Source organism: Microtus pennsylvanicus, chromosome 7 (assembly GCF_037038515.1).
Source record: "Microtus pennsylvanicus isolate mMicPen1 chromosome 7, mMicPen1.hap1, whole genome shotgun sequence".
Taxonomy (NCBI): domain Eukaryota; kingdom Metazoa; phylum Chordata; class Mammalia; order Rodentia; family Cricetidae; genus Microtus; species Microtus pennsylvanicus.
Genome location: NC_134585.1, coordinates 45,990,720 through 46,013,269, shown reverse-complemented (window position 1 = coordinate 46,013,269; position 22,550 = coordinate 45,990,720). Strand labels below are relative to the sequence as shown.

At 42.9% G+C, this 22,550-nt stretch overlaps 1 protein-coding gene across 1 annotated transcript; it reads left to right on the top strand.

The window, feature by feature from the left end:
• Positions 1-305: 305 nt before the first annotated feature.
• Positions 306-18,638, top strand: LOC142853717 (glutathione S-transferase-like). The gene is made up of 7 exons (XM_075978899.1): positions 306-382; positions 1,055-1,153; positions 6,180-6,231; positions 9,643-9,775; positions 13,310-13,451; positions 16,369-16,500; positions 18,298-18,638. Exons 2-7 carry the CDS (start codon positions 1,067-1,069, stop codon positions 18,466-18,468), a joined length of 717 nt encoding a protein of 238 aa, XP_075835014.1. The 5' UTR covers positions 306-382; positions 1,055-1,066; the 3' UTR covers positions 18,469-18,638.
• Positions 18,639-22,550: the final 3,912 nt, after the last annotated feature.

Genomic DNA, 22,550 nt, shown 5'->3' with positions numbered 1-22,550 from the left:
TCTGTTTATTATTATTGCTGACCATTGCTAGCAAGTACATCTTGCTTCTCCTGGTGGTACATCTTGCACCTCTTGGCCTAACCTCAAGCTCCTTGTTCTGCTTAGTTGTTAACTGATTCGGCCATTCAATAACATGAACTTTAGAACCCTGGGTTTTTCCACAGTGCTGCAATCTGGTATATATAGACCACGTTCGCCCTTCAATAAATGGCCTTCTCCTAGCACCAATGACCCGCTGTGTAGTGTTTCTCTAAATCCTCAGCTCCTCGCTCACAACTCCTTACTGCGGTAGCACTGGTGCCTCAGGGATCCATACATAAAGAGAGAAAGAGAAAGAATCAGAACATTTGATCTGCACCACCTGCCACAAGAAGAGGGGCGGGTCTGCTTTGCTCTTGAATTCTTTCCAGCTGTTGGCTTGCAAAAACTTGTCGCTTCTTCGCTTTATCAGTTATTCAGTTGGTTTTTTTTTTTTTTTGGAAAGGCATTTGGAAATCAGTCTGTGGGGATATTCTTCGTTGGCAGGGACAAACAGAGTACAGGCAGTCTCGGGGCAGAGGGAAACAGAGTGCAGGCAGTCTCGGGGCAGAGGGAAACAGAGTACAGGCAGTCTCGGGGCAGAGGGAAACAGAGTACAGGCAGTCTCGGGGCAGAGGGAAATAGAGTGCAGGCAGTCTCGGGGCAGAGGGAAACAGAGTGCAGGCAGTCTCGGGGCAGAGGGAAACAGAGTGCAGGCAGTCTCGGGGCAGAGGGAAACAGAGTACAGGCAGTCTCGGGGCAGAGGGAAATAGAGTGCAGGCAGTCTCGGGGCAGAGGGAAACAGAGTGCAGGCAGTCTCGGGGCAGAGGGAAACAGAGTGCAGGCAGTCTCGGGGCAGAGGGAAACAGAGTACAGGCAGTCTCGGGGCAGAGGGAAACAGAGTACAGGCAGTCTCAGGGCAGAGGGAAACTTGGTTTAGGGGCCAAAATTCTGAGTGAAAGTTTTCTTCACCTTGTGCTTCTGCTCTATAAACTCCTCTGAGACTGTCCTCTGTCTCTTCTCTCTCTCTAGTCAGGAATCTCTCAGTATGACTGGAAAGCCCGTGCTTCACTACTTCAATGGAAGAGGAAGAATGGAGTCCATCCGGTGGCTCTTGGCAGCAGCTGGAGTGGAGGTAAGATGCCCGATAGTAGGGTTAGTTTTCTTTCCAGGTTATTCATTGGTAGCTTACTTGGCTACAAGTCGTAGAAAACTTTATGTTCTTTTCAAACAAAAAGGAGCTTTCAACAAATACTCTTTGAATGTTGGGCTGCTGGTGAGTTTGTTTTATGAAATAAGTGCTCAAAGTCTGTGGGGACCTATTATAGATATTATGTTCATTCAGATAGTATAAATGGTGTTCTACAATAACTAGCAAGGAAAAGAAGGCTAAGGAGGGAAGAGTAAAAAGGAAGGGAGGACTCATTTTGCCTCCCAGCTTCTCTCAGGTCATTCTTATCAGTCTAGTGAGAGCACCACCTAATTCCATTTGCCTGAAGAGCATTAAGAGGCAAATACTTAATTTTTAAACATTAACTATTATTATTTGTGGGTGGGAGGCATGCGGCACACATATCCAGAGGGCAAAGGACAACTTGCGAGAGTTTGGCTTTCTTTTTTTTTAATATTTATTTATTATGTATGCAATATTCTATCTGTGTGCATGTCTGCAGGCCAGAAGAGGGCACCAGACCTCTTTACAGATGGTTGTGAGCCACCATGTGGTTGCCGGGAGTTGAACTCAGGACCTTTGGAAGGGCAGGCAATGCTCTTAACCACTGAGCCATCTCTCCAGCCCCAGAGTTGGGCTTTCTTCTTCCACCATTTGGATCCTGGAGATCAAACCTGGGTTGTTAGGTTTGGAAGCAAGCACCTTTTCCCATGGAGCCACCTTGCTCATCTTCTGATAACTGTACTTAAAAGTGTAGAACAGCTCATTGAAACCAGGTATAGCAGCACACTGCTGTAAACTCTGCACTTGGGAGGTGGAGACAAGAGGATTAAGAGTTTAAGGTCATGCTCTCTGACACTGCATGTTCAAAGCCAACACAGCCTGCATGCGACCCTGTCTCAAAAAACAAATAGCAAAGATATGTAAGAACATAGCCTTTGCCACTAAAATTGTAGCTGTCACATACTTTAATGAAATTGAAAATTACTAAAAATTGTTTATTCAACATATTTTGTTTATGACTTTTTGAGACAGGATTTCTACATGTAGCTCAAGTTGATCTTCGTCTCTCTCTTTTTAAAAATAAAAATTAATAAACTTACTTTGTTCTTCAGAATTTCATACATGTATAGAATGAGCAATGTTCATACCCCTCAGCACACCCCTTCCAGCTTCGTGCCTTCATTTTTAGTTCTCTCTTTCTCTCTATCTCTTCCTTCCAGAGTTGAGAGTGGCTCAGAGTGTGGCCCAGAGTATGTGGGTATAACATTTATTTTCAATTTGATAACATTATCGTTTAGCAAAATATCAATAGTAAGTTCTACCCCAAGGCCTATGACTTTCCCAGCCATGTGCATTTGACCAGGATTACACATCCAGTCATGAGATTCATTCCTGTAGAGCAGGCCTCCAATACAATCAGAATGCGATTAGCTACCCCATGGCAGTCATATCATTGTGTTATGACACATAACGGTCATATTCACTAGTTTAGTGTCTTGCTTGGCATGTTGGTGCTACAGCATGTAGAATCCAGGACTGGGTAAAACCATTGATTTTTTTTTTCCTTTAGGTGCGCATGCCATGTTCTAGTACAGCAAAAGCTAGCTAGCGGGGAAGAGGCTCACCAGTGTATTTGAACTGATTTCTCTATACTCTATAAACAAAGTGTGCCATATCTTTAGCAATGAAGTTTACCATACCGTTATGGTATGTAACCAAGAGCAAAGATGATAGCCTGTGTTGTTTTAGAGACTTCTGAGGCCTCTCGATCAACAACGTGTAGGGAGGCATCCCATGCCTTGCAGTGTGACTTTCCTTTTACAATCCCTGTCTTTTTGATGCAGCATTGTCCACTAATATGGGGTAATTCCATTCTAACTGTTTATTTACTCTTTTAATGTCGTAGTCTGAAGTTATCTTACTAATTACTAAATCTCCAAAAGGTTTTCTCATGTATTCTTAATTTTGGTTAGCCCATTGCCCATTCATTTTTTTTCTACCCCCTGCCCACACCAATCCTGAATCCTTCTTTATTCAGCTCTATGCCTGTCTTTCGTTTGATTACTTTAGTTCTTGGTGTACCCTAGACACTAATCTTCTGCCAGATGAAGAGCTGGAAGAGATGGTCTCTCATTCCATGGGCTGCCCCTTCATTTGCTTATAGTTTGTTTTGATTTATAGAAGCCTTTTCATTTTATGAGATCCCATTTGTTTTTTTTAATTATTTATTTATTTGTTAAAGATTTCTGTCTCCTCCCCGCCACTGCCTCCCATTTCCCTCCCTCTCCCCCAATCAACTCCCCCTCCCTCATCAGCCCGAAGAGCAGTCAGGGTTCCCTGCCCTGTGGGGAGTCCAAGGACTTCCTACCTCCTTCCAGGTCTAGTAAAGTGAGCATCCAAACAGCCTAGGCTCCCACAAAGCCAGTACGTGCAGTAGGATCAAAACCCATTGCCATTGTTCTTGACTTCTCAGCTGTCCTCATTGTCTGCTATGTTCAGCAAGTCCGGTTTTATCCCATGCTTTTTCAGACCCAGGCCAGCTGGCCTTGGTGAGTTCCCGATAGAACATCCCCATTGTCTCAGTGTGTGGGTGCACCCCTCGCAGTCCTGAGTTCCTTGCTCGTGCTCTCTCTCCTTCTGCTCCTGATTTGGACCTTGGGGTTTCAGTCCAGTGCTCCAATGTGGGTCTCTGTCTCTGTCTCCTTTCATCGCCTGATGAAGGTTAATATCCAGGAGGATGACTTTATGTTTTTCTTTGGGTTCACCTTCTTATTTAGCTTCTCTAGGATCACAAATTATAGGCTCAATGTCCTTTATTTATAGCTAGAAACCAATTATGAGTGAGTACATCCCATGCTCCTCTTTTTGGGTCTGGCTTACCTCACTCAGAATAGTGTTTTCTATTTCCGTCCATTTGCATGCAAAATCCAAGAAGTCATTGTTTTTTACTGCTGAGTAGTACTCTAATATGTATATATTCCATACTTTCTTCATCCATTCTTCCATTGAAGGGCATCTAGGTTGTTTCCAGGTTCTGGCTATTACAAACAATGCTGCTATGAACGTAGGTGAGCATATACTTTTGTTGTATGATAGGGCATCTCTTGGGTATACTCCCAAGAGTGGTATTGCTGGGTCCAGGGGTAGGTTGATTCAGAATTTCCTGAGAAACCACCACACTGCTTTCCAAAGTTTTTTTTTTCTTTCTGAGACAGGGTTTCTCTGTGTATCTTTGGAGCCTGTCCTGGAACTAGCTCTTGTAGACCAGTCTGGCCTCGAACTCACAGAGCTCTGCCTACCTCTGCCACCCCCACCACCCCCACTGAAATCCCATTTGTTGATTAGTTCTAATTGCTATTGGAGTCTTATTTTAAAAAAAACCCTCTCTGCCTGTAAGTTAAAACATGCTGTCTTATCTCCAAGGGTGGATTACTACAGAACTTTCTTTAAATTTATGGCCAGCCCCAGAGTGTTTTAATATAAAAATAGCATGAATTCATAGAGACTGTATATTCTGTCTCAACCCTAATAGAAGGAACCAAGGTCCCAAGAAATAGAGATGTCTTTTTTCTTTTTTTGATTTTTTGAGACAGGGTTTCTCTGTAGATTTTTTGGTTGCCGGGCAGTGGTGGCGCATGCCTTTAATCCCAGCACTCGAGAGGTAGAGGCAGGCGGATCTCTGTGAGTTTGAGGCCAGCCTTGTCTAAAAGAGCTAGTTCCAGGAGAGAGATGTCTTTTTAAAATTTGTGTGTGTGTATGTGTGTGTGTGTACGTGCGCACATGGGTACAGAAGTGTGCATGCCCTTGTGTCATGTGGTGTCAGAGAACAACTCGTGGGCATTGGTTCTTTCCTCTTTGTGGGATATTGGGATTGGGTTCAGGTCATCAAGTATGCTACCAAGTGCCCACCCCCTGAGAAATCTTACCAAATGTTCCCTACCTTTTCCTCCACCATTTTCAGAGAAGGTTAAGTGAGGGAGCGGGCCCGAGCAGAATGTGGGTAGCAGATGAGGACCGCGGTTCTAGACTGAGTGTGACATAATAAAGCCAGCTAAGTGTCAGTGTTCCTTATTGTGCAGCCTGACCTAGGGAGACATAAGGAGCACCTGCTTTCTCTATTACTAACTCTGCCAGACCTTCCTCACCCTGGTGAATCACAGAGGAAAATTAGTAAGAAAGCCAACATTCAGTAGGACCATTACCTCCAGCTCAGTGAGCACCAATTTGTTTTGTCGGCCCAGCCTTTATATTTTTGCACCTTTATCTAGACTCCCAATCTGTTCTTGTATGCCTCTGGGAACAATGCATATAGATGACCCTTTTCTATTTCATTCTATCTTTTTCTTCCTGTAATCAATATTATGCTTTTTGTTATCTAGTCATGTAGAGTTGGATAGGTTGGGTAGATGTGATAGATGAAGAAAGAGTTATGGAGTGTATGTCTCTGTGTAAAAGAGAGATGGGTTACTAATACTTTAATAATAAGTTTTAATCTTATTTTTGTGGATTCTTACTTTGGAATATGAAATTTTATATGAGACATGCATAGCAGATTAAGTGAACTCAATACTTACTCATCAAAAACCCTCTCATTGTTTTGAAGAGCAATAAATACTTTTAAATATAGGTTTTCTATGAAGCATTCTATAACAAGTATAAAAGTTTTGTTACTATGTTGAAAGAATGAGAAGGTAGGTTTTGGTATCCGTCCTTTGTTTTATAAGGTGGTGAAAGTCCCCCAAACCTGTAATCCATAATCGAGTGATTGAATTTCAGAGTTCAAGTCTTCAGGAATCAGGAATAAAGGTGGCCTCACACAAGCTTAACGCCATCTAAGTGTTCAAGAATGCTGAGCAAAAAACCATGTCCTGCATACTGAAGTCCTGGTCTAACAGGAGATTAGGCTGTTTAATCCTAATTAACTTTCCCATTCCACAATAACAATACACAACATAATCTTACGTTCTGTGTTCTTTGCCTTATTTAGTTTGAAGAAAAACTTTTTGAAAACCGTGAAGAATTTGAGAAGTTAATCCAAGGTGAGAGAAAACCCTTTCACTCCCAGTGTTGTCTGAGACCTGAGATGGTCATCCCCTACTGTGGAAGGCCCCTTCTGCTCATCTCTCTAGTATTCCAAGAGTGCAGTACAAGTCATGTGGACAGTGACCACCAGGACCCTATCTCTATGTAAGGAAGGCAGATCCCGAGCCTTGTGTTATGGTAAAAATAAAATGCTTCAGCTCTCCAAGGGGTGCAGCATCAGGCCATGAGGGTCAGCAGGTTCCAGGCAGGGAGCCACGTGGTGGTTGAGAGACAGAGACATGGATAGGCACACCATGCAGAGTGAGGTTGAGTATTTGTTTAGTGGGTTGTGGAAGGGAAGGGAAAAGAGGGAAGGGGAGAAAGGGGGAAGAGCAGAGAGAAGGAGGGAGAGAAACAGAGAGAGAGAGAGAAACAGAGAGAGAGAGAGAGAGAGAGAGAGAGAGAGAGAGAGAGAGAGAGGAAAGGTAGAAGTAGGGAGAAGGGAGAGTGGCAGAAGCTGCCTCTTGAGGAGAGAGACAGAAAGGAAGGAGCTCAGGCAGGAAGCTGAAGGTAGATCTGCTTGCTCCAGGGAACAGGGGAGGGAGTAGGTAGGGTTTGTCTCATAAAGGGACAGGACAGACCATTACACCTTGTAAGTAGGAGGAATGCACTCCAAACTTTCCAAGTTATGGTAATTATGACTTTGACATTTTCCCCCAATAGTTCGCAGTGATCCTTCCTGCAGTTGCTTCATGGTACCTCCCTGTTGTTATTTTTCAGCTTTCCAGGATATAAAGTTACTGTCTTTATTATTTATTTTTAAGATTTATTGTTTTGGCGTTTTGAGACAGGGTCTCATGTAACCTAGGCTACACAAACTCATTATGTAGCTTAGAGTGACCTTGAACCTGTACTCTTCCTGAGTCCTGGGTTTACAGATGAACACCACCATGCACAATGAACATCTTTATATTAAATTCTCTCTGCCAAGTAAGTTATGTGGTTTGGCCTCCCGGTTAGATCCGAATTGATGAGAGGAGACTGGCCCAACCCACCCAACTTCAAAGATTGTAACAGGACAAGCCCCACCGTTGCCCTCATTGGGGGTGGTGTGTATGTGGAGAGTGAGGCAGAGACTGAGAGACAGAGACAGAATTCTTTCTAATCAAAAAACAATTGCCATCTTACACTTCTTATTCTGTTGTGATTTCTCGGTTGGTTTGTTTTGCTACAAAGCATCTTGGGAACATTAAAGATATAAGCTCAGAATAAACAACATCACCTGGATGGGAGCTTATGTACAGAAGAGCAAATTTCAAGAAAGACTTTGCATTCAGAGTGAGGGTCAAAATTTATGTGTGTTATCTGGAAAGCAATGGCAAATGATAGAAAGAACTAAACAGTGGTACAGTGTAAGACTTCAGGAGACAACCAGATGCAGAGGAGGAATGGGTAAGGAGACTGAACTCAGAATGACAACAGAGGGTGCTGCCCGAGGTCAAAGGTAAAGGCTGTCTAAATGATTGGCATGACCCTAGGGAAAGAGACTATGAAAGTAGAGGGAACACTGGTCCAAGGAAATGATTTGCATCTACATGAATCCAAAATTTCCAAAAATATCTCAAAATTGATCCAAAATGTCAAATATTTATTAGGAGTCTTGCTCCTAATGGGTCCAATGACCTGGGATGGATGTGGGAAGTTGACAGAATGAAGGAAATGCTGATCACCTGTTTCAAACAAGTGGCTATGGACAGATTGAGCCGTTTTTATTCATACAGTTTCAATAGTTTGCACGAACAGTTTTTGTTTAAGTTTTTCAAGACAGGGTTTCTCTGTGTAGCTTTGGAGCCTGTCCTGGAACTTGTTTTGCAGACCAGGTTTACAGAGATCCACCTGCCTCTGCTTCCCAAGTGCTGGGAATGAAGGCGTGTGCCACCAACACCTGGCCGTATGAATAGTTTTGCAATCATTTTTGTTTCCTTAAGTTTCTAATAATAATTGCAATAATTGCCCATTTGTTCCCTTACCTCATTCCCCTTCTGTCCCTCAACTTTCCCACAGGAACCACTACCTACTTGATTCATGCTCAATGTTAAAAGCATAAACAGTGTTGCAGGCTACAAAGGAAGTTTTCTAAGTAGGCACCCCTGCAGGTAGAACACTGTGTCTAGCTGGCAGCATTTGCAACTACAGCATCATGCAAAGTGAAAGAAAATTTTGTCTCTAGTGACTAATGTTTACCTCTGGTCAAATCTAAGTTCTCATAATCAACTTATCAGCCAAGACTGGATCAATCCAGTCTTCACTCTGTACTACTCTGTCTCCTAAGGGGGTTATACCATTTTTTCCCTACCATCCTGTAAACTACATAACTTAAAACCATACTCTTAATAGTTGGCATTGCTTATTTCTTGTTCTCATATCCCCTTTCTGCTTCCTATAGCGTTGACTCCTACAGTATTGGCACAGCTATTGGAAATGAGGGTGCTCGGCTTCTATGATTTTGCTTCATTCCCTGTTTTTAGATAATTCCCGTTAACTCCTGATATCATCTATTTATTAGCATTTCTCTTAGACTCTTATGGTTAGAGTCATTCTCTCCAGAACAATTATGGAAATTTGTAATAATGTCATGAACTACCGTGACTCCTCCAGACTAGTCACAAGGTGCGATAGAAAGGCAACATCCTGTTCTTCAGAATCCTGAATTCATGGTCACACTTGAAACATCAAGGCTTTAGGGGATGAATCAGGTCCAGTGTATATTTCTTTTTCTTTTTTTGAGACAGGGCTTCTCTTGTGTAACAGCTCTGGCTGTCCTAGAACTCACTTTGTAGACCAGGCTGGCTTTGAACTCACATAAATCTGCCTGCTAAGTACTGGGATTAAAGGTATGTGCTACCACTTCCTGGATCACTGTATATTTTTAACAACATCTTCTCTAGCTTACCCAGAGGAGAGTCATAAGGGCAAAGTTTTCTTAATGCAATAGCCATTTCATCTATGGCTCCAAAAAACTGAAACTTGAGGCAGCCAGCAATACAATTTGTGTAAGGAAAGCAAGGAAAGCAGGTAGCACTTAGGCTTTTGGGGTTATGCCCAGAATTATACAGCGAACTATCCATTGGCCTTGCCAAAAATGAGTTAAATTCTCCCAGGCCTTACCAACAAGAGAACTTGTTCATATTATTCTCAGGCTTTGTCCCCCCCACCCCCCCAAAGTCTCATAACTCCCAGCAGCTGTCATGTTTTGCCCTCTATATAATTTTTGGTTAAAGAATGCATCTTTCTCTTCTTGGGTGCTAGAAAGTGCTTTGATAAATGGATTCTATGGTCCTATTTCATAGAGCATTTAGAACGAAAGGAAATGTAGTTACCACTCTGGTGAGCAGGAAATAATCTAGCTTCTCATTGTGCATTTCAAGGTGGAACCCTGATGTATGAACAAGTGCCCATGGTTGAAATCGACGGAATGAATTTGGTGCAAACAAGAGCCATCTTAAGATACATAGCTGCGAAGTACGGCTTGTATGGAAGAAACCTGGAAGAACAGGCCTGGTAAAAAAAGACTGTTTGTTACTTAGAGCAAGAGCCAAAGCAAAACAACAACAACAACAACAACAACAACAACAACAACAACAGCAAAAGCACCCAAACCAGAACACTAACATTTAGCATCACTAGAAGCCATGTTCATAGTATAGTTCTTGACAGACTGAAACAAAGCCCGTTTTTGTTCTTGACTGGAAGAATCTATTGTAAACAGTTCCAAAGAGGAAGATGCCAAGATAGCCCATTCCACAATATTTACCTTCAGCAATAACTCATTTGGGTAACTACTGATAATAGGGTTCTAATTTTTTTTTTAGTTGTTTGTCTGGCTTTAGTTAGTAGAGGGTGTTAGCTATTCATAAATCCATGTTTGCCTCTACCATGTGGGAATGGTACACAAAAATAAAGAAAACCCACTCATGCATTTATTTGGAGGATAGGGCTCACTTAACCCTGTAAATCCAAAGTGGTTCTAGGAAACCACCTCATCCGAGCTCTGCTTATAGCAGCTGCCCTGCCCCCGAACTCACTCCACCCCTGGCCTCCAAAACATAATATAAATCGTTCCAGCAAGCACTAGGCCTTCTATGATTGGCAAGCCTATCTCTAAACCTTAAGTTTGTCTCTTACCTAGGAGCAACTTTAAGTTGAAAATTATTGTGTTTATTTGATAAACACTGTTGTTGGGGGAAAGCCATCTCTTAATACAAGATGAGCTGTATTTTCAGTGACTGTTGTGGCATTGTTTTATCTCAAATTGCATTTTAAGACATGTCCAGAAAAAAAAGAAAAGAAACGGACACAGCCAATTTTCAGAGTGCCCTACCATTAAGTATTTGCTGTGAGCACCACCCTCTTCCCAGCAGTTTTTGCTAAGTTTCTTCTGGCTGTTTTGCTGCACCTCAGTTTACTGTGTTCCTCTGTCTTTGCATGTTTGTGCATTGCTAGTTGCATTTGGAGAGATGATCAGACTCGGGATCTAGGGGGTGTTGCAAGGCTATTACAGCTCTTCCTCTAGGAAGAAGAAGAAGCTGACTGCAGATTCATCTTTTAGTGATATGAGTAGTTATTGGTGCTCAATGCTACTATTCCTTTCACATTTAGTATTTAGAGCAATTATATTTAGAAAAGTTTTCCCTCATTTACTGTCTAGTACATGGAGGCATAGTTTCCTATACCACAAAGAGAGCATTGAAGGTGGATTTTTACCTGTTTTCCACAAATGAGCGGGCTACCTGTATTCTGTGACAGAGACCAATTTTTATTTTATTATTTTTATGTATTAATATTTATCATTTTAGCATCACTCTCCCTTTAAGCATTTTGATATATTTAATTTTATTTCAGTTCCTATTCTCATTTATGTTCAAAACATCCTACTTTTGGCCAATGGGGCCTAATGACTCCTCAGAATAATTTACTTTACCATAATGGTTTCTGGTAACTCCTTTGCATGTTTACCCGAGGATCCAGATCAGCCCTGGGCATCTCTCATTCCAGATATGGACCCAGCCATTTCCCTATGGAGCTGATGTTAATTTTAGCATGAACTGGTTTTAAAGTAGATATGTCACAGACCTAATGTGTATAAATTGAAGGTGAGATGGTAATTTATTCATAGTGATTTCATTGATACACCACTATGATGATAAAGCCTTGTATATGCTGTTGTATACTTTCAACTCTATACCTACATAATCCCACAGTGGTCCTGACACTCTGAGTGGTCCTCTTGGGAATCTGCTACAGAACAGTCACTCTCTCTGTGAGCTGAGGTCTCAGCTTGGCAGTCCTCAGACTTTCTCATGCAGTAGTGCTTTCTTAAATCTGGGCCGTGGGCTGGGACATTTGAACACATGATCATGGCCCGGCATTTCTTTCTCGTTCCATGTGGCTGGATGAGGCTTCCTCAAATCCTGTGATTCTCAGCATGGATGTCTTAAAATGAAGCTAACTGCAAATGTAAAATGATAATCTGGTGGAAGCTGAAAGACATCAATCTTTGCTTTTTACCGTTCAACAGAATCGCTGAGCCCCATTGCAATGTAAGGCAGAGGCAACGCAAATTGAAGACTACCTTCCAGACACTGGGTGCTCGCTATCTCAGGGCGAAGCTACAGAACCAGAGGTTCAAAAAGATCAGAGATGCACCTTAGATCAGGACTTAGACATTCTGTGGAACCTCAAGATTCTCGTCACTGTGCTTCCGTGTCTGTCTTTCCGTTCGTTCTCGCAGACTGTGTGTGGGGTCCCCTCTTCCTTCATGGTCTGTTGGCCACCAGCCTGGGAGGGCAGAGGGAGGGAAGTGGTAATAGACAGCTTTGTATAGCCTGTGAACATGGTATAAATATCCTTCTGGGAGACAGTTTTGGTGAGACAGCTCAACTGGATTTCAGAGTGAAGGGAAATACAATGGATGGGGACGGGGGCTGGGGTGTCACCTAACTTGCATTAAACAACAGGTGCCTATCATAAGGGTCCTAGTGCAAGTCTAATTACCACATGGGCATCAGGGGAAGCTTCTGCAGGGGATAAGTCGGCCATCCAGATCTAGAGATATTCTCCAGATAAGGTAGGGTAGAGAGCAGGAAACCACCTCCACCCTCCACCCACATGCAGGGGAGAGAGTCCTCATGTTGCCCAGCACGGAGAAAACTGCCAGGCCATGGCAGACTGCAATGTCTGACCAGCAGGGCCTCCCAAAAGTTGTGGGCAGCAGCAAGTGGAGACTTGTGGAACAAATTCTGTGCCATTTAAAATGATGTTTTAGATGATTAAGAATCTTGACTTCATGCAGAGAGGTTTTAGACAAGACAGAGGTCCCTAGATACCTCTTCTCCCAGATGTAGACTATATTAAAGTAGGCAAATACCATACATATTTATTTACTCAATGTTTTACTTGACTGTTATTTCAATACTTTATGTGAGCACATCACATTTTATTAATAGCAGTGCTGCATCGTCAATGTGAACACACATGTCATTGCGCAAACACTTTGGTGCGATGTTTCTTCTTATTTCCCAGATTAATTTGGGGGGCAGAGTTTTGCTATGTAGCTCAGGACCCTCTCACCTCAGCCTTCTGAGTGCTAGGATTCCAGGCTCATACCACGGCACCTGTGTCCGGTGAGCTTTATTACTATCCTCAAGGAACCACTTGCTGGTATAAATACTTGACTGGAGTTCATGAAACAATACCCCTGGTGAACCCCCAGTAACCAGGCAGATGAGGTAGACACTATATAAAATGTGTCATTGGGTGGCTGGAGAGATGGCTCAGAGGTTAAGAGTACTGGCTGCTCTTCCAGAGGTCCTGAGTTCAATTCCCAGCAACCACATGGTGGCTCACAACCATATGTAATGGGGTCTGGTGCCCTGCTCTGGCATGTGGGCATACATCGAGGCAGAATGTTGTATACATAATAAATAAATAAATAAATAAATAAATAAATAAATAAATAAATAAATGTGTCATTGGTTCATAGAATGTTCTTCTTGGTATTGGTAATTCTTCTGTAAATGATCTCCCTTTCTCTAGGATTGATATGTACGTGGAAGGCCTCAGGGACCTGAGTGACATGATTATGTTCTTTCCCCTCTCTCTGCCGGAGGAGAAGGAGATGAATCTTGACTACATCCTCCATCGAGCCACGACAAGATTCTTTCCTGTTTATGAGAAGGTGAGCAACAGTCTTTGACTATTTTATGGTTTGCATGAAAGAGGAAAAAAACCCATCAAATGAAATTAAAAGCAGAGCTCCTTTGGTGGATGAAAGATTGCAAACCCTCTGTGAAAACTTGACCATCTGCCTTCACTTGTATGACATTTCTTCCTTCCACTGTGGTTTCTCTCTCACTCCTCCATTCTCTCTCTCTCTCTGTCTCTCTCTCTCTCTCTCTCTCTCTCTCTCTCTCTCTCTCTTTCCGCTTCCTTCCTTACTGCACATTTTGTGGGTGTGCACATTGTGTGTGTGCACACATGTGTATGTGTTTATGTGAGCGTGCAGAAGTGCACACCTATGCACGCATACAGAGGCCAGAAAAGGACATTAGATACCACCCTCCATCACTCTGCACTTAGGTCTCCTTTGAGCTGGGGTCATCCCTGAGCCTAGAGCTCTTGTTTTCAGTTAGTCTGGAAGCCAGCAGTGATCTTCGATCTCTACCCACGTCAAAGCTGAGCTTACACCTTTGCTGCTGGGGGCGATTCTTTTATTGTGGGTGCTGGGATGGCAGCTCCAGTCTTCAGGAGGAAGAATTCTTAACCTTGCAGCCTTCTCTGCAGCCTCTATGGAAAGTCTTCTGGATTCTATTTTGTGTTTAAGGATTTTATGCATAGCTCTTGTAGTGTTTATGGTTCTGGTGCTGATAGAATTTCAGTTGCCTTAATTAAGTCTGAAGTAACATAGTACCTGCTCCATAAGATCCTCCAGGGCATCCCTCGCTGAGGCGTGAGGATGAATGTGGTTCCTCCAATGTTCTGGTCAACACCAGAGCTTCACAGAGTTTATCAGGTCAGCAGGACTCTGTGAGTCACACGACAGCCTAAAAAGGAACTCTGCGTTTTGTTTCGCAGTTCTCACATCTGCAAACTGTTTCCTGGAAAACGTGTGCCTTAAATACACACTGAAAGTGGCATCCCTAGCTCCACGTGGGTGGTTCTTCAGTATCACGTGCTCTGCCTCCTTGGTGTATCCATTGTCTTAAGGACAGATGTGGGGAAGAATGCCGAAAACTTGACCCTTGCTTAAAACAAAATCAGATGCATATTTTGAACTAACTTGCAAACTGATTTCATTGTCCTTTTTTTAAAATTTATTTATTTATTAAGGATTTCTGCCTCCTCCCCGCCACCGCCTCCCATTTCCCTCCCCCTCCAAGATATATTTATTATGTATACAACATTCTGCCTCCATGTATGCTGACACACCAGAAGAGGGAGCCAGATCTCATTACAGATGGTTGTGACCCACCATGTGGTTGCTGGGAATTGAACCTGTGGAAGAATAGCCAGTCCTCTTAACCACGGAGCCATCTCTCCAGCCCTCATTGTCTTTTCTGAGTTGTGCAATATGCTTAGAACTGAATGATTAGTACCCACGTTTACATGTATTGATCATGAACACATCATGGTCATGCATATTATTTGTTACTATGCCTGTGTCACAAATTACAGGTACCCGACCTTCCTAAGTTATAGTTTTCTTTTAATACATTTAGCAATCCATTTTCTGTCCTTTTGTTCCAAAATGTATCAAACTCTAAATCCTAAATACCGCAGGCTTTCTCAGTACAAATGTCTTTCAAAGGTATTTAAAGTATATCCATCTGTAGTTAGCACGTAATTTAAGATAGTTTGCTTTCTAATTTTAAAAACGAGTGCCAATAGCATGGATGGTTAATACCACTATTTTCCCTTCTTATTTTGCTTTTTTTTTGTGTTGCTGATAGAGATTAAAGTCCAGCATAAAACCTTCACAAGTGCAAGGCTTTACCCTCAAATACTACGATTTCAAATCCAGTCCCACTTATAATACTATGAAGCACAGAGGCGTCACTCATGGAGAGAAGAGGTGACAGTCCCAACGTTTCTAACAACAAAGCCAGGAACAATGATGACTCATCTCTACTGAAGGCCAAGGATGGGGCCATATGCATTTTGCAAGCCCTGGCTTCTAATATTTGTATTAATTCCAAGAAAGAGGCGCTGTTATTACTCCACTTACAGATGAGGAAATCATGACATAGAACAACCTGACGAATGCCAGGTTGATAAAAGTCAATACCTGCATTAACAGCTCTATAGACACTTATCCCATGTCTAAGTCTATAATACAACATGGACTTAGGGGCTGGAATATATACCAGTGATGCCTATTCCATTTTTGTATTCAATCAATTTTAAAATGATATGACACAATATTTATAGATATGTTGAAAGAACACTTGCTAATAAAATTTGGGGTTGTCTACTTAGAGGGGGACATTCTCCCTGTACACAGGAGCCTTCTAAAGAGCAGCACACCCAAGGAAACTGCCCCGAGATGGGGTGAGGATAGACTGTGACCACATGCCCAAAAAAGCCACCAGACAGGGTGCTGAATAACTTGTGGGTAGGTGCGGGAGATGAGATGAAAAGGAGGTGAAAGAGTATGAGTCTAAACCGTTTTCTCTGCTCAGCTCACTGGAGGGTTGAAGCTAAGCTGAAATCCTAAGAGATTTGGGATAAGGCTTAAATTAAGCTAGGGATGGGACTTAATTTCATGTTATTAGCTGAGGACAAAAACCCCAACAAAACAACAACAACAACAACAGATAACAAATAGGTCTAACTTCTCAAAAATCTTCTCCCAAACTAGTAACACTTAAAATTTTTTTTTTTGGATTTTTTCGAGACATGGTTTCTCTGTAGCTTTTGGTTCCTGTCCTGGAACTAGCTCTTGTAGACCAGGCTGGCCTCGAACTCACAGAAATCCGCCTGCCTCTGCCTCCTGAGTGCTGGGATTAAAGGCATGCGCCACCACCGCCCGGCTCTAACACTTAAATTTTTGAGAGTGGCCCTCACCTTCTGCCTCCTCCATCCCAACCACATTACAGGCACTAAGAGACAACAAGCAACATTATCTTGTGGGCAATCGGCTGAGTTGGGCTGATGTGCAACTCCTTGAAGTCATCCTAATGGTTGAAGAATGCAAGCCGGGTGTTCTCTCAGGCTTCCCTCTCTTACAGGTAATGTAAAGATGCAGGCCAGACTTCTGTCTGCTACGGGTAATGCTTCTGAGAGAATTGTTATTGTTTTATTCCCTCACTCAGTCATCCTTTATTGTTTCAGAATTCACTTTTATATTTGTGCTACATCCTGTGCTAGAAACATAAAGATGCCATCATTAAACACATCTAGTCCAGAAAAGGAGTACACAGGCAGGTACCTTCCACACAGTGTGCTAAGATAAAAATATGGACAAGCAAGTACGGGCCACCTGTACGGGCCACCTGGACTGTCTCAAGGACCTTAAGGAGGCTTCTGCAGGAAGTGAGCCTCTGTGGTTTTGCCTGGCCCGTAGTAGAACCTTAATAAAGTTGCTTCCTAAGCCGCTGCAGTGGCCTCCCACTTGCAGTTGTAGGACTGTAGAGGCTGAAGTAGGAGGATCTGAAGTTAAAGGTCAACTGTGGGGTGCAGAGCAAGAGCCCTTTCTCAAGAATAAACAAACAGTTGATTTTCTCCCTGGGAGCCGGGGAGGAGCATGTAAGACAATACCATGTAACACAGTCGTTTCTTTAAGACCAACAGCAGTCACTGATGAAACTCATCTTCCTTCCTCTGCACCAAGAACCAAATACACCTTTACTCATTCATTTCATGCATCTCAGAGTAAAGAGACAGGACTTGGAGGTTAGGAAACTTTTCCACTGTGGGTTGGTAGAAGGACTGGGACTCAAACTTTAATCTGTCTGATTACACAAATATCATATAGATTAAATCCCATTTATCATTTTAAAGCTAAATTGAAAATATTCAAGACTTGCTACAATTCTAAAGTCTCATTTTTTCACTTCATAGTACAGTGTAAACTTATTTGTAATAGCTATTTGGTTCACTTCAATTTTTGCCTAATTGATATTTCTGAGCATTTCCTGATCATATACTGCTCCATTCACTGTGATTATCTTAAATAGTAAAAGTCAGAAGCACCAACTCTCTGAGAGATGGCTACACAAACTAAAAAGTACCCACTGTTTGAGTTTATGCAGCTACCTAAAGTTGTTTAAAAGATCACATAACAGCAAGGAAAACACTGGTGGCCTAAAAGTGAGGGCTCCCCTAATTGTGGCACTTGCTGTGATGTGCTGATGTTGCTTTTATGGATAATATGTCAACAGCATCATTACAGGGGTGGGCTCTTCACATTTCAGACACTAGGATATAATTCTTAAAATGAAATCAATTGATTACAGCTTGTGAATACTTTTATTACTCATAAAATATTGAAACTTGCCTTGTACAAGGGTACTATCATTTGGCAATCATAGACAATGAAGGAAAATTCCATTATCCTCACCCTTTCCCACAGTGTGTAAAACAAATTATATTTTGTTTCTTTTGAAATGTGCACACACTCACGCACACATACATATACATTCTCTAATAGTCACTCACTCACACACACATATACACACTTGCTCACATTCTCTCTCTCTCTCTCTCTCTCTCTCTCTCTCTCTCTCTCTCTCTCTCACACACACACACACACACACACACACACAGGCGTGTGTGTGCCGATCCTGGAGGAGGTCAGGAGAGGGTGTCAGATCCCCTTGAGCAGGAGTTACAGGTGACTGTGAGCTGCCTGGTAGTGGTGACAGAACTCAGGTCCCCTGGAAAAGTGGGACACTTCCTTAACCACTAAGCCATCTCTCCAGGGGATACAAATTTCACACATTTTTTTTTCATTTATCAGAACACACCTTCCTTGTATTTATTTTGCTACATTCTTTTCTCGCGGATTGTGGCCTTTTACCTTGCAGGACTTCAAGGTCAGAACCAGCCAGATCCCCACAATTAACAGATTTCTCCAACCTGGAAGCCAGAGGAAGCCTCCATTGGATGATGAGTCCCTTGGGACTGCGAAGGACATATTCAAATTTGAAGAAGGCGTGTTTCTTAAAAACATGAACACTATAGTAGCTGAGTATTAACAGATGCCCATGGAAATCAGTGAACACTTTACACTGTGCTTGTATCAATGCCCAGGAAAACATCCTGGTGCTATGTCTGTAAAGAGATGATGAGTGTGTAAGGAAATAAACTACTGGAAACTTATCAATAAGTCAGAAAAGCCAACTCCTGTTTCTAATAAGACATGCTACCAAGAATGAGTCCAGAAAACCCAAGTAGGGCTCTCTGGACTCTGTACAGTCCTAGAGTAGACTTGCATGTAGTGAGTGGAAGCCAAAAGGTTTTCACTGTGTGTGTGTGCATGTGCACACACACATGTGATCACGAGTTTGCTGTGGCATATGTGTTCAGTTCAGAAAAGAGCTCTCTTTATACCCTATAGACTCTGGAGATTGGAATCATGTGTGGTGTTTTGAATGTAATTGGCCCCCATAAACTCATGGGGAGTGGCACTATTTGTCCCTCCTTACCTGGCCCCATCTACAGGCTAGTTCTTCAACCCACAGCCGGCCATCTTCAAACTACACACTCTGGCATCCAAGAGAACTTTTTTTTTTAAAGACAAGGTCTTTCTATTGGTGCTGGCTGCATTAGAATTTGCTGTATACCCTAGACTGTCTTCACACATGTGCCAATCTTCTCCATCAACCAGAGGCATCTCCTCTATACCTTATGTGGTGACCTCCACAATGTCCCAGACTCGGCACTAGGCACAGAGCAGGCAGATGGCATGAGAGAGTCTCCTGTCACCTTCGAGGTCAAGGAGAGTGGAGATGGAAGGAAAAGGGTCTCCAGACCCAAGGTCACAAGCAGTGACCAGGTATAGGGTACCGTGCATACTTACAGGGCTTTTTTTTAATGCTCTCTGAGTGAGTGAGTGATGGATATATCAGTGAAGACAGGATGTTCACCTGAATGCTTCCCAGGGACTCAAGAAGATTGGGGATGACAGGAGTCTTATGGTCACTGTCACTGTTCGAAACAATGGTAGCTCTCCAGTTCTCACTGGGATCTACCAGAGAAATCACTAACCACGGATAAAATACTAACTGGTGTTTCTGCATCCTGCCTATAAACCAGGCACCTGCCTGAGCTCTTGGTCATCTTAACACCTTTTATCCTCATGATGCTTTTTAGATCCTCATGCTCATCAGCTACAGCTGCAGACTCAGAAACTGAGTGCAGAGACGGCCTGCAAGGAGGAAGGCTGAAATTCAAACCCACACAGTTCAGCTCCAGAGTCCAAGCTCATCACGGTGCATACTATAGGGGTTTTAAAAATCATTATTATTTCCTCATTCTCTGTGTTGTAAGAAATGCTCTGAGCCTAAATCAATCCCCACCTACCTTCGCATGCTTCTGTCTCCAGCTCAAGCTCCCAGCAGGAGAATCAAGCAGATGGGGTTCTCCTGGCCTCATGCTGGGGAGGACTAATGGGTCTCTGCCCCTTTGCCCCTCCTCTACTCCTGCTTCACTTTAAGCCTAGGACTGTGCAGCATGAATAATAAAGACCTAGATATAGCTTTTAGGGTTTAACCCAAAAACCAGAAAAGCAAAGCAGCCAAACCAATAGGGAAGTCTTATTTCTACCAAGGCTGGGCAGACTAAGCAGACTAAACCTCTCTCTCCCCCCATTTTATATTTCCTCCAGTGCTGGGATTTCAGGTGTGACTGCCTAGTCCTGGGATTAAAGGTGTAGACCACCATCACCTGGATTTGTTTCCACATTGATCTTGTGTACCCCAGAGTAGTCTTGAATTCACAGAGATCCATCTGCCTCTGTCTCCCAAACTCTGGGATTAAAGGTGTGTCATTATTACCTCACCTCTAGTGGCTTTATCTTTGCCTCTGATCTTCAGGAAAGATTTATTTGTCAAAATACAAATAATATACCACTACAGAGCTGTGTTAAAGGGAAATCTGGGGATTGTGTTACCTTTTATTAATATCAAAATCCGTGCATAACGATTACAAAACAGAATGAAGAATCCGGGCTATGTCTCCAGCTGCTCTGCAATCTCGTTTCCAAAAGGTGATGGGGAAGCTCCAAGCCATGGCTTGCTGCCAGCTCAACCACCTTCCAAGAAAGCCTGAGCCCTTGCTTCCAGTTGTTAGAGAAGACCTTGCCCATTGGGCCAAGCTGCCACAGTACAATTGGCTAAGGGTCCCAACACCACTGTCTCACAGTTCTGGTAACAGCCTCACTGTCCAGTAGCACTGGGGCTGCTCTTCTTTCCTTTCTGGTAGCAGTGGACCCGCTGCACCTGGAAGGGCACAGTGTTGTAGTCTGCAGGGCTTGAAGACAGCTAGGGAATGTCTTTTGGGAAAGAGGTTATAGAGCAGCCTTGGAGAACTGAGTGTCTGGGTTCTCTGACTTCCCATGTAGGGTGGCCATTCTCTCATTCACGGAGGAGCCTCTGATTTCCCTCCCACAGTGTTCCCAAGGATCTCACAGCCATCCCTCTGCCACTGACCACCCCCCCGCCAGGTATGGGGTTTCCTGGGACGTGGTTCTAGGAAGACTAGGTGGGTAAGAATTCGGCAGTGACAAACAGAAACACAGAGGCAGTTTGAATCAGTGTATTTTGCAGCTCTCAAGCAGGAGTTTTTATACAAGAAAAACAGGTATTACAATTCTAAAAGATGTGTGCAGTGAAGCAGTCACAAAGAATAATTATCATAATCATCTAACACAAGAAAGCACAAAATCAATCAGGTATTACATTTCATAACAGTGAGTTCGAAGCATCAATTATGAATGGAACAGGTACCATCATAATCACTAAACAAAACAAAATGCAAAAATCACTTATAATTAATGCCAAACTTTTAGAAGCAAGTTTAAATGGTTATGACCCCGAGGTCCTGATCAAGTTAATAAATTTCCATGAGTAATCCTTATCTAACATCTAGCTGCTGTCTTATTAAAAATCCTCAAGGTTCAATTTAAAACTCTACTTAAACAATGCTTTCTATACCCCAATGTCATAGCCAACCTCATCTATACACGCTCAGCCATACAAATTCATATATTGTAGGAGGATATTCTATCAAAGTATTATTTTGTAATTATGTAAATGATTATGAAGCAAAGCGTTGAATCTCTCAGAGAAGAGGTCATGGCCAGTGACCCCTTTTCAAGGGGTGGCTTCTTATCCAATTTTCTCGCTTAAAATCTTGGCCCAAACTCTCAGGAACATCTCATAAATATAGAAAAGGAACAGAAGGGAAAGCAGACAAACGCCATGAGAACTATGGCTCAATATTTGTCTCCAGCTAGAGGGCTCCACAACCAGTTCCAGGAGACCTCCTCCCTTTAGAGTCTGACGCCTCAGTGTGAGGAGCTTGTCCCACAGAATCTGCTGGGGTTGGTGTGGCATCCCTCCGTACCTCACAGGCCTCTGTTCTGCTCCTTGTTTTGGGTGCTCACCTGCAGGTGTTGCCCCCTCCAGTCACTGCCATGTGTATACTCTGTGCCGTAGATCCAGCTACAGGGACAGTGGACTGGTATCGGTGTGCTGGGTTCCTACTTTGCCCTGATCTCACACCCCACAGCGGTCTCCATTCCTGTGCTCCACCGAGAGAGGGAGTATCTCTGAATTTTAAAAGGTTTTTGGGACTCTATTCTGTTCCTCCTATTGGGTTCCCTTGTCCACTCTTGATATGAGGGCTTTTGCCTTGATTATTATTTCCTGTTTTTCCGGTTTGGCTGTGATCTCTTTGAGGCCTGCTCTTTTCTGAAGAAGAAACATAGGGGGAGTGGATCTTGGGGGAGACGGGAGGATCTGTGGGGAAGCAAGGAGGAGTGGAGGGAGGGAAAACTGTGGGTGGGATGGATTGTATGAGAGAAGAATCTATTTTCAGTTAGAGAGAGAGAGAGGTGGATTGTTCAAATAGAACTACTTGCTTGCTTGCACACCTCCACTAATCAGACACACACACACACAAAGACACATACACACACACACACACACAAACACGCACACTGCATGCTGTAGCACTTTGTTCTACAGAAACACATAAAAGTTGAAACCACTGAACTCTCAGAAAAACTCCCAGTTAGCATGCTTTCTTCAAATTAAAGTTGATAATCTACAACTAG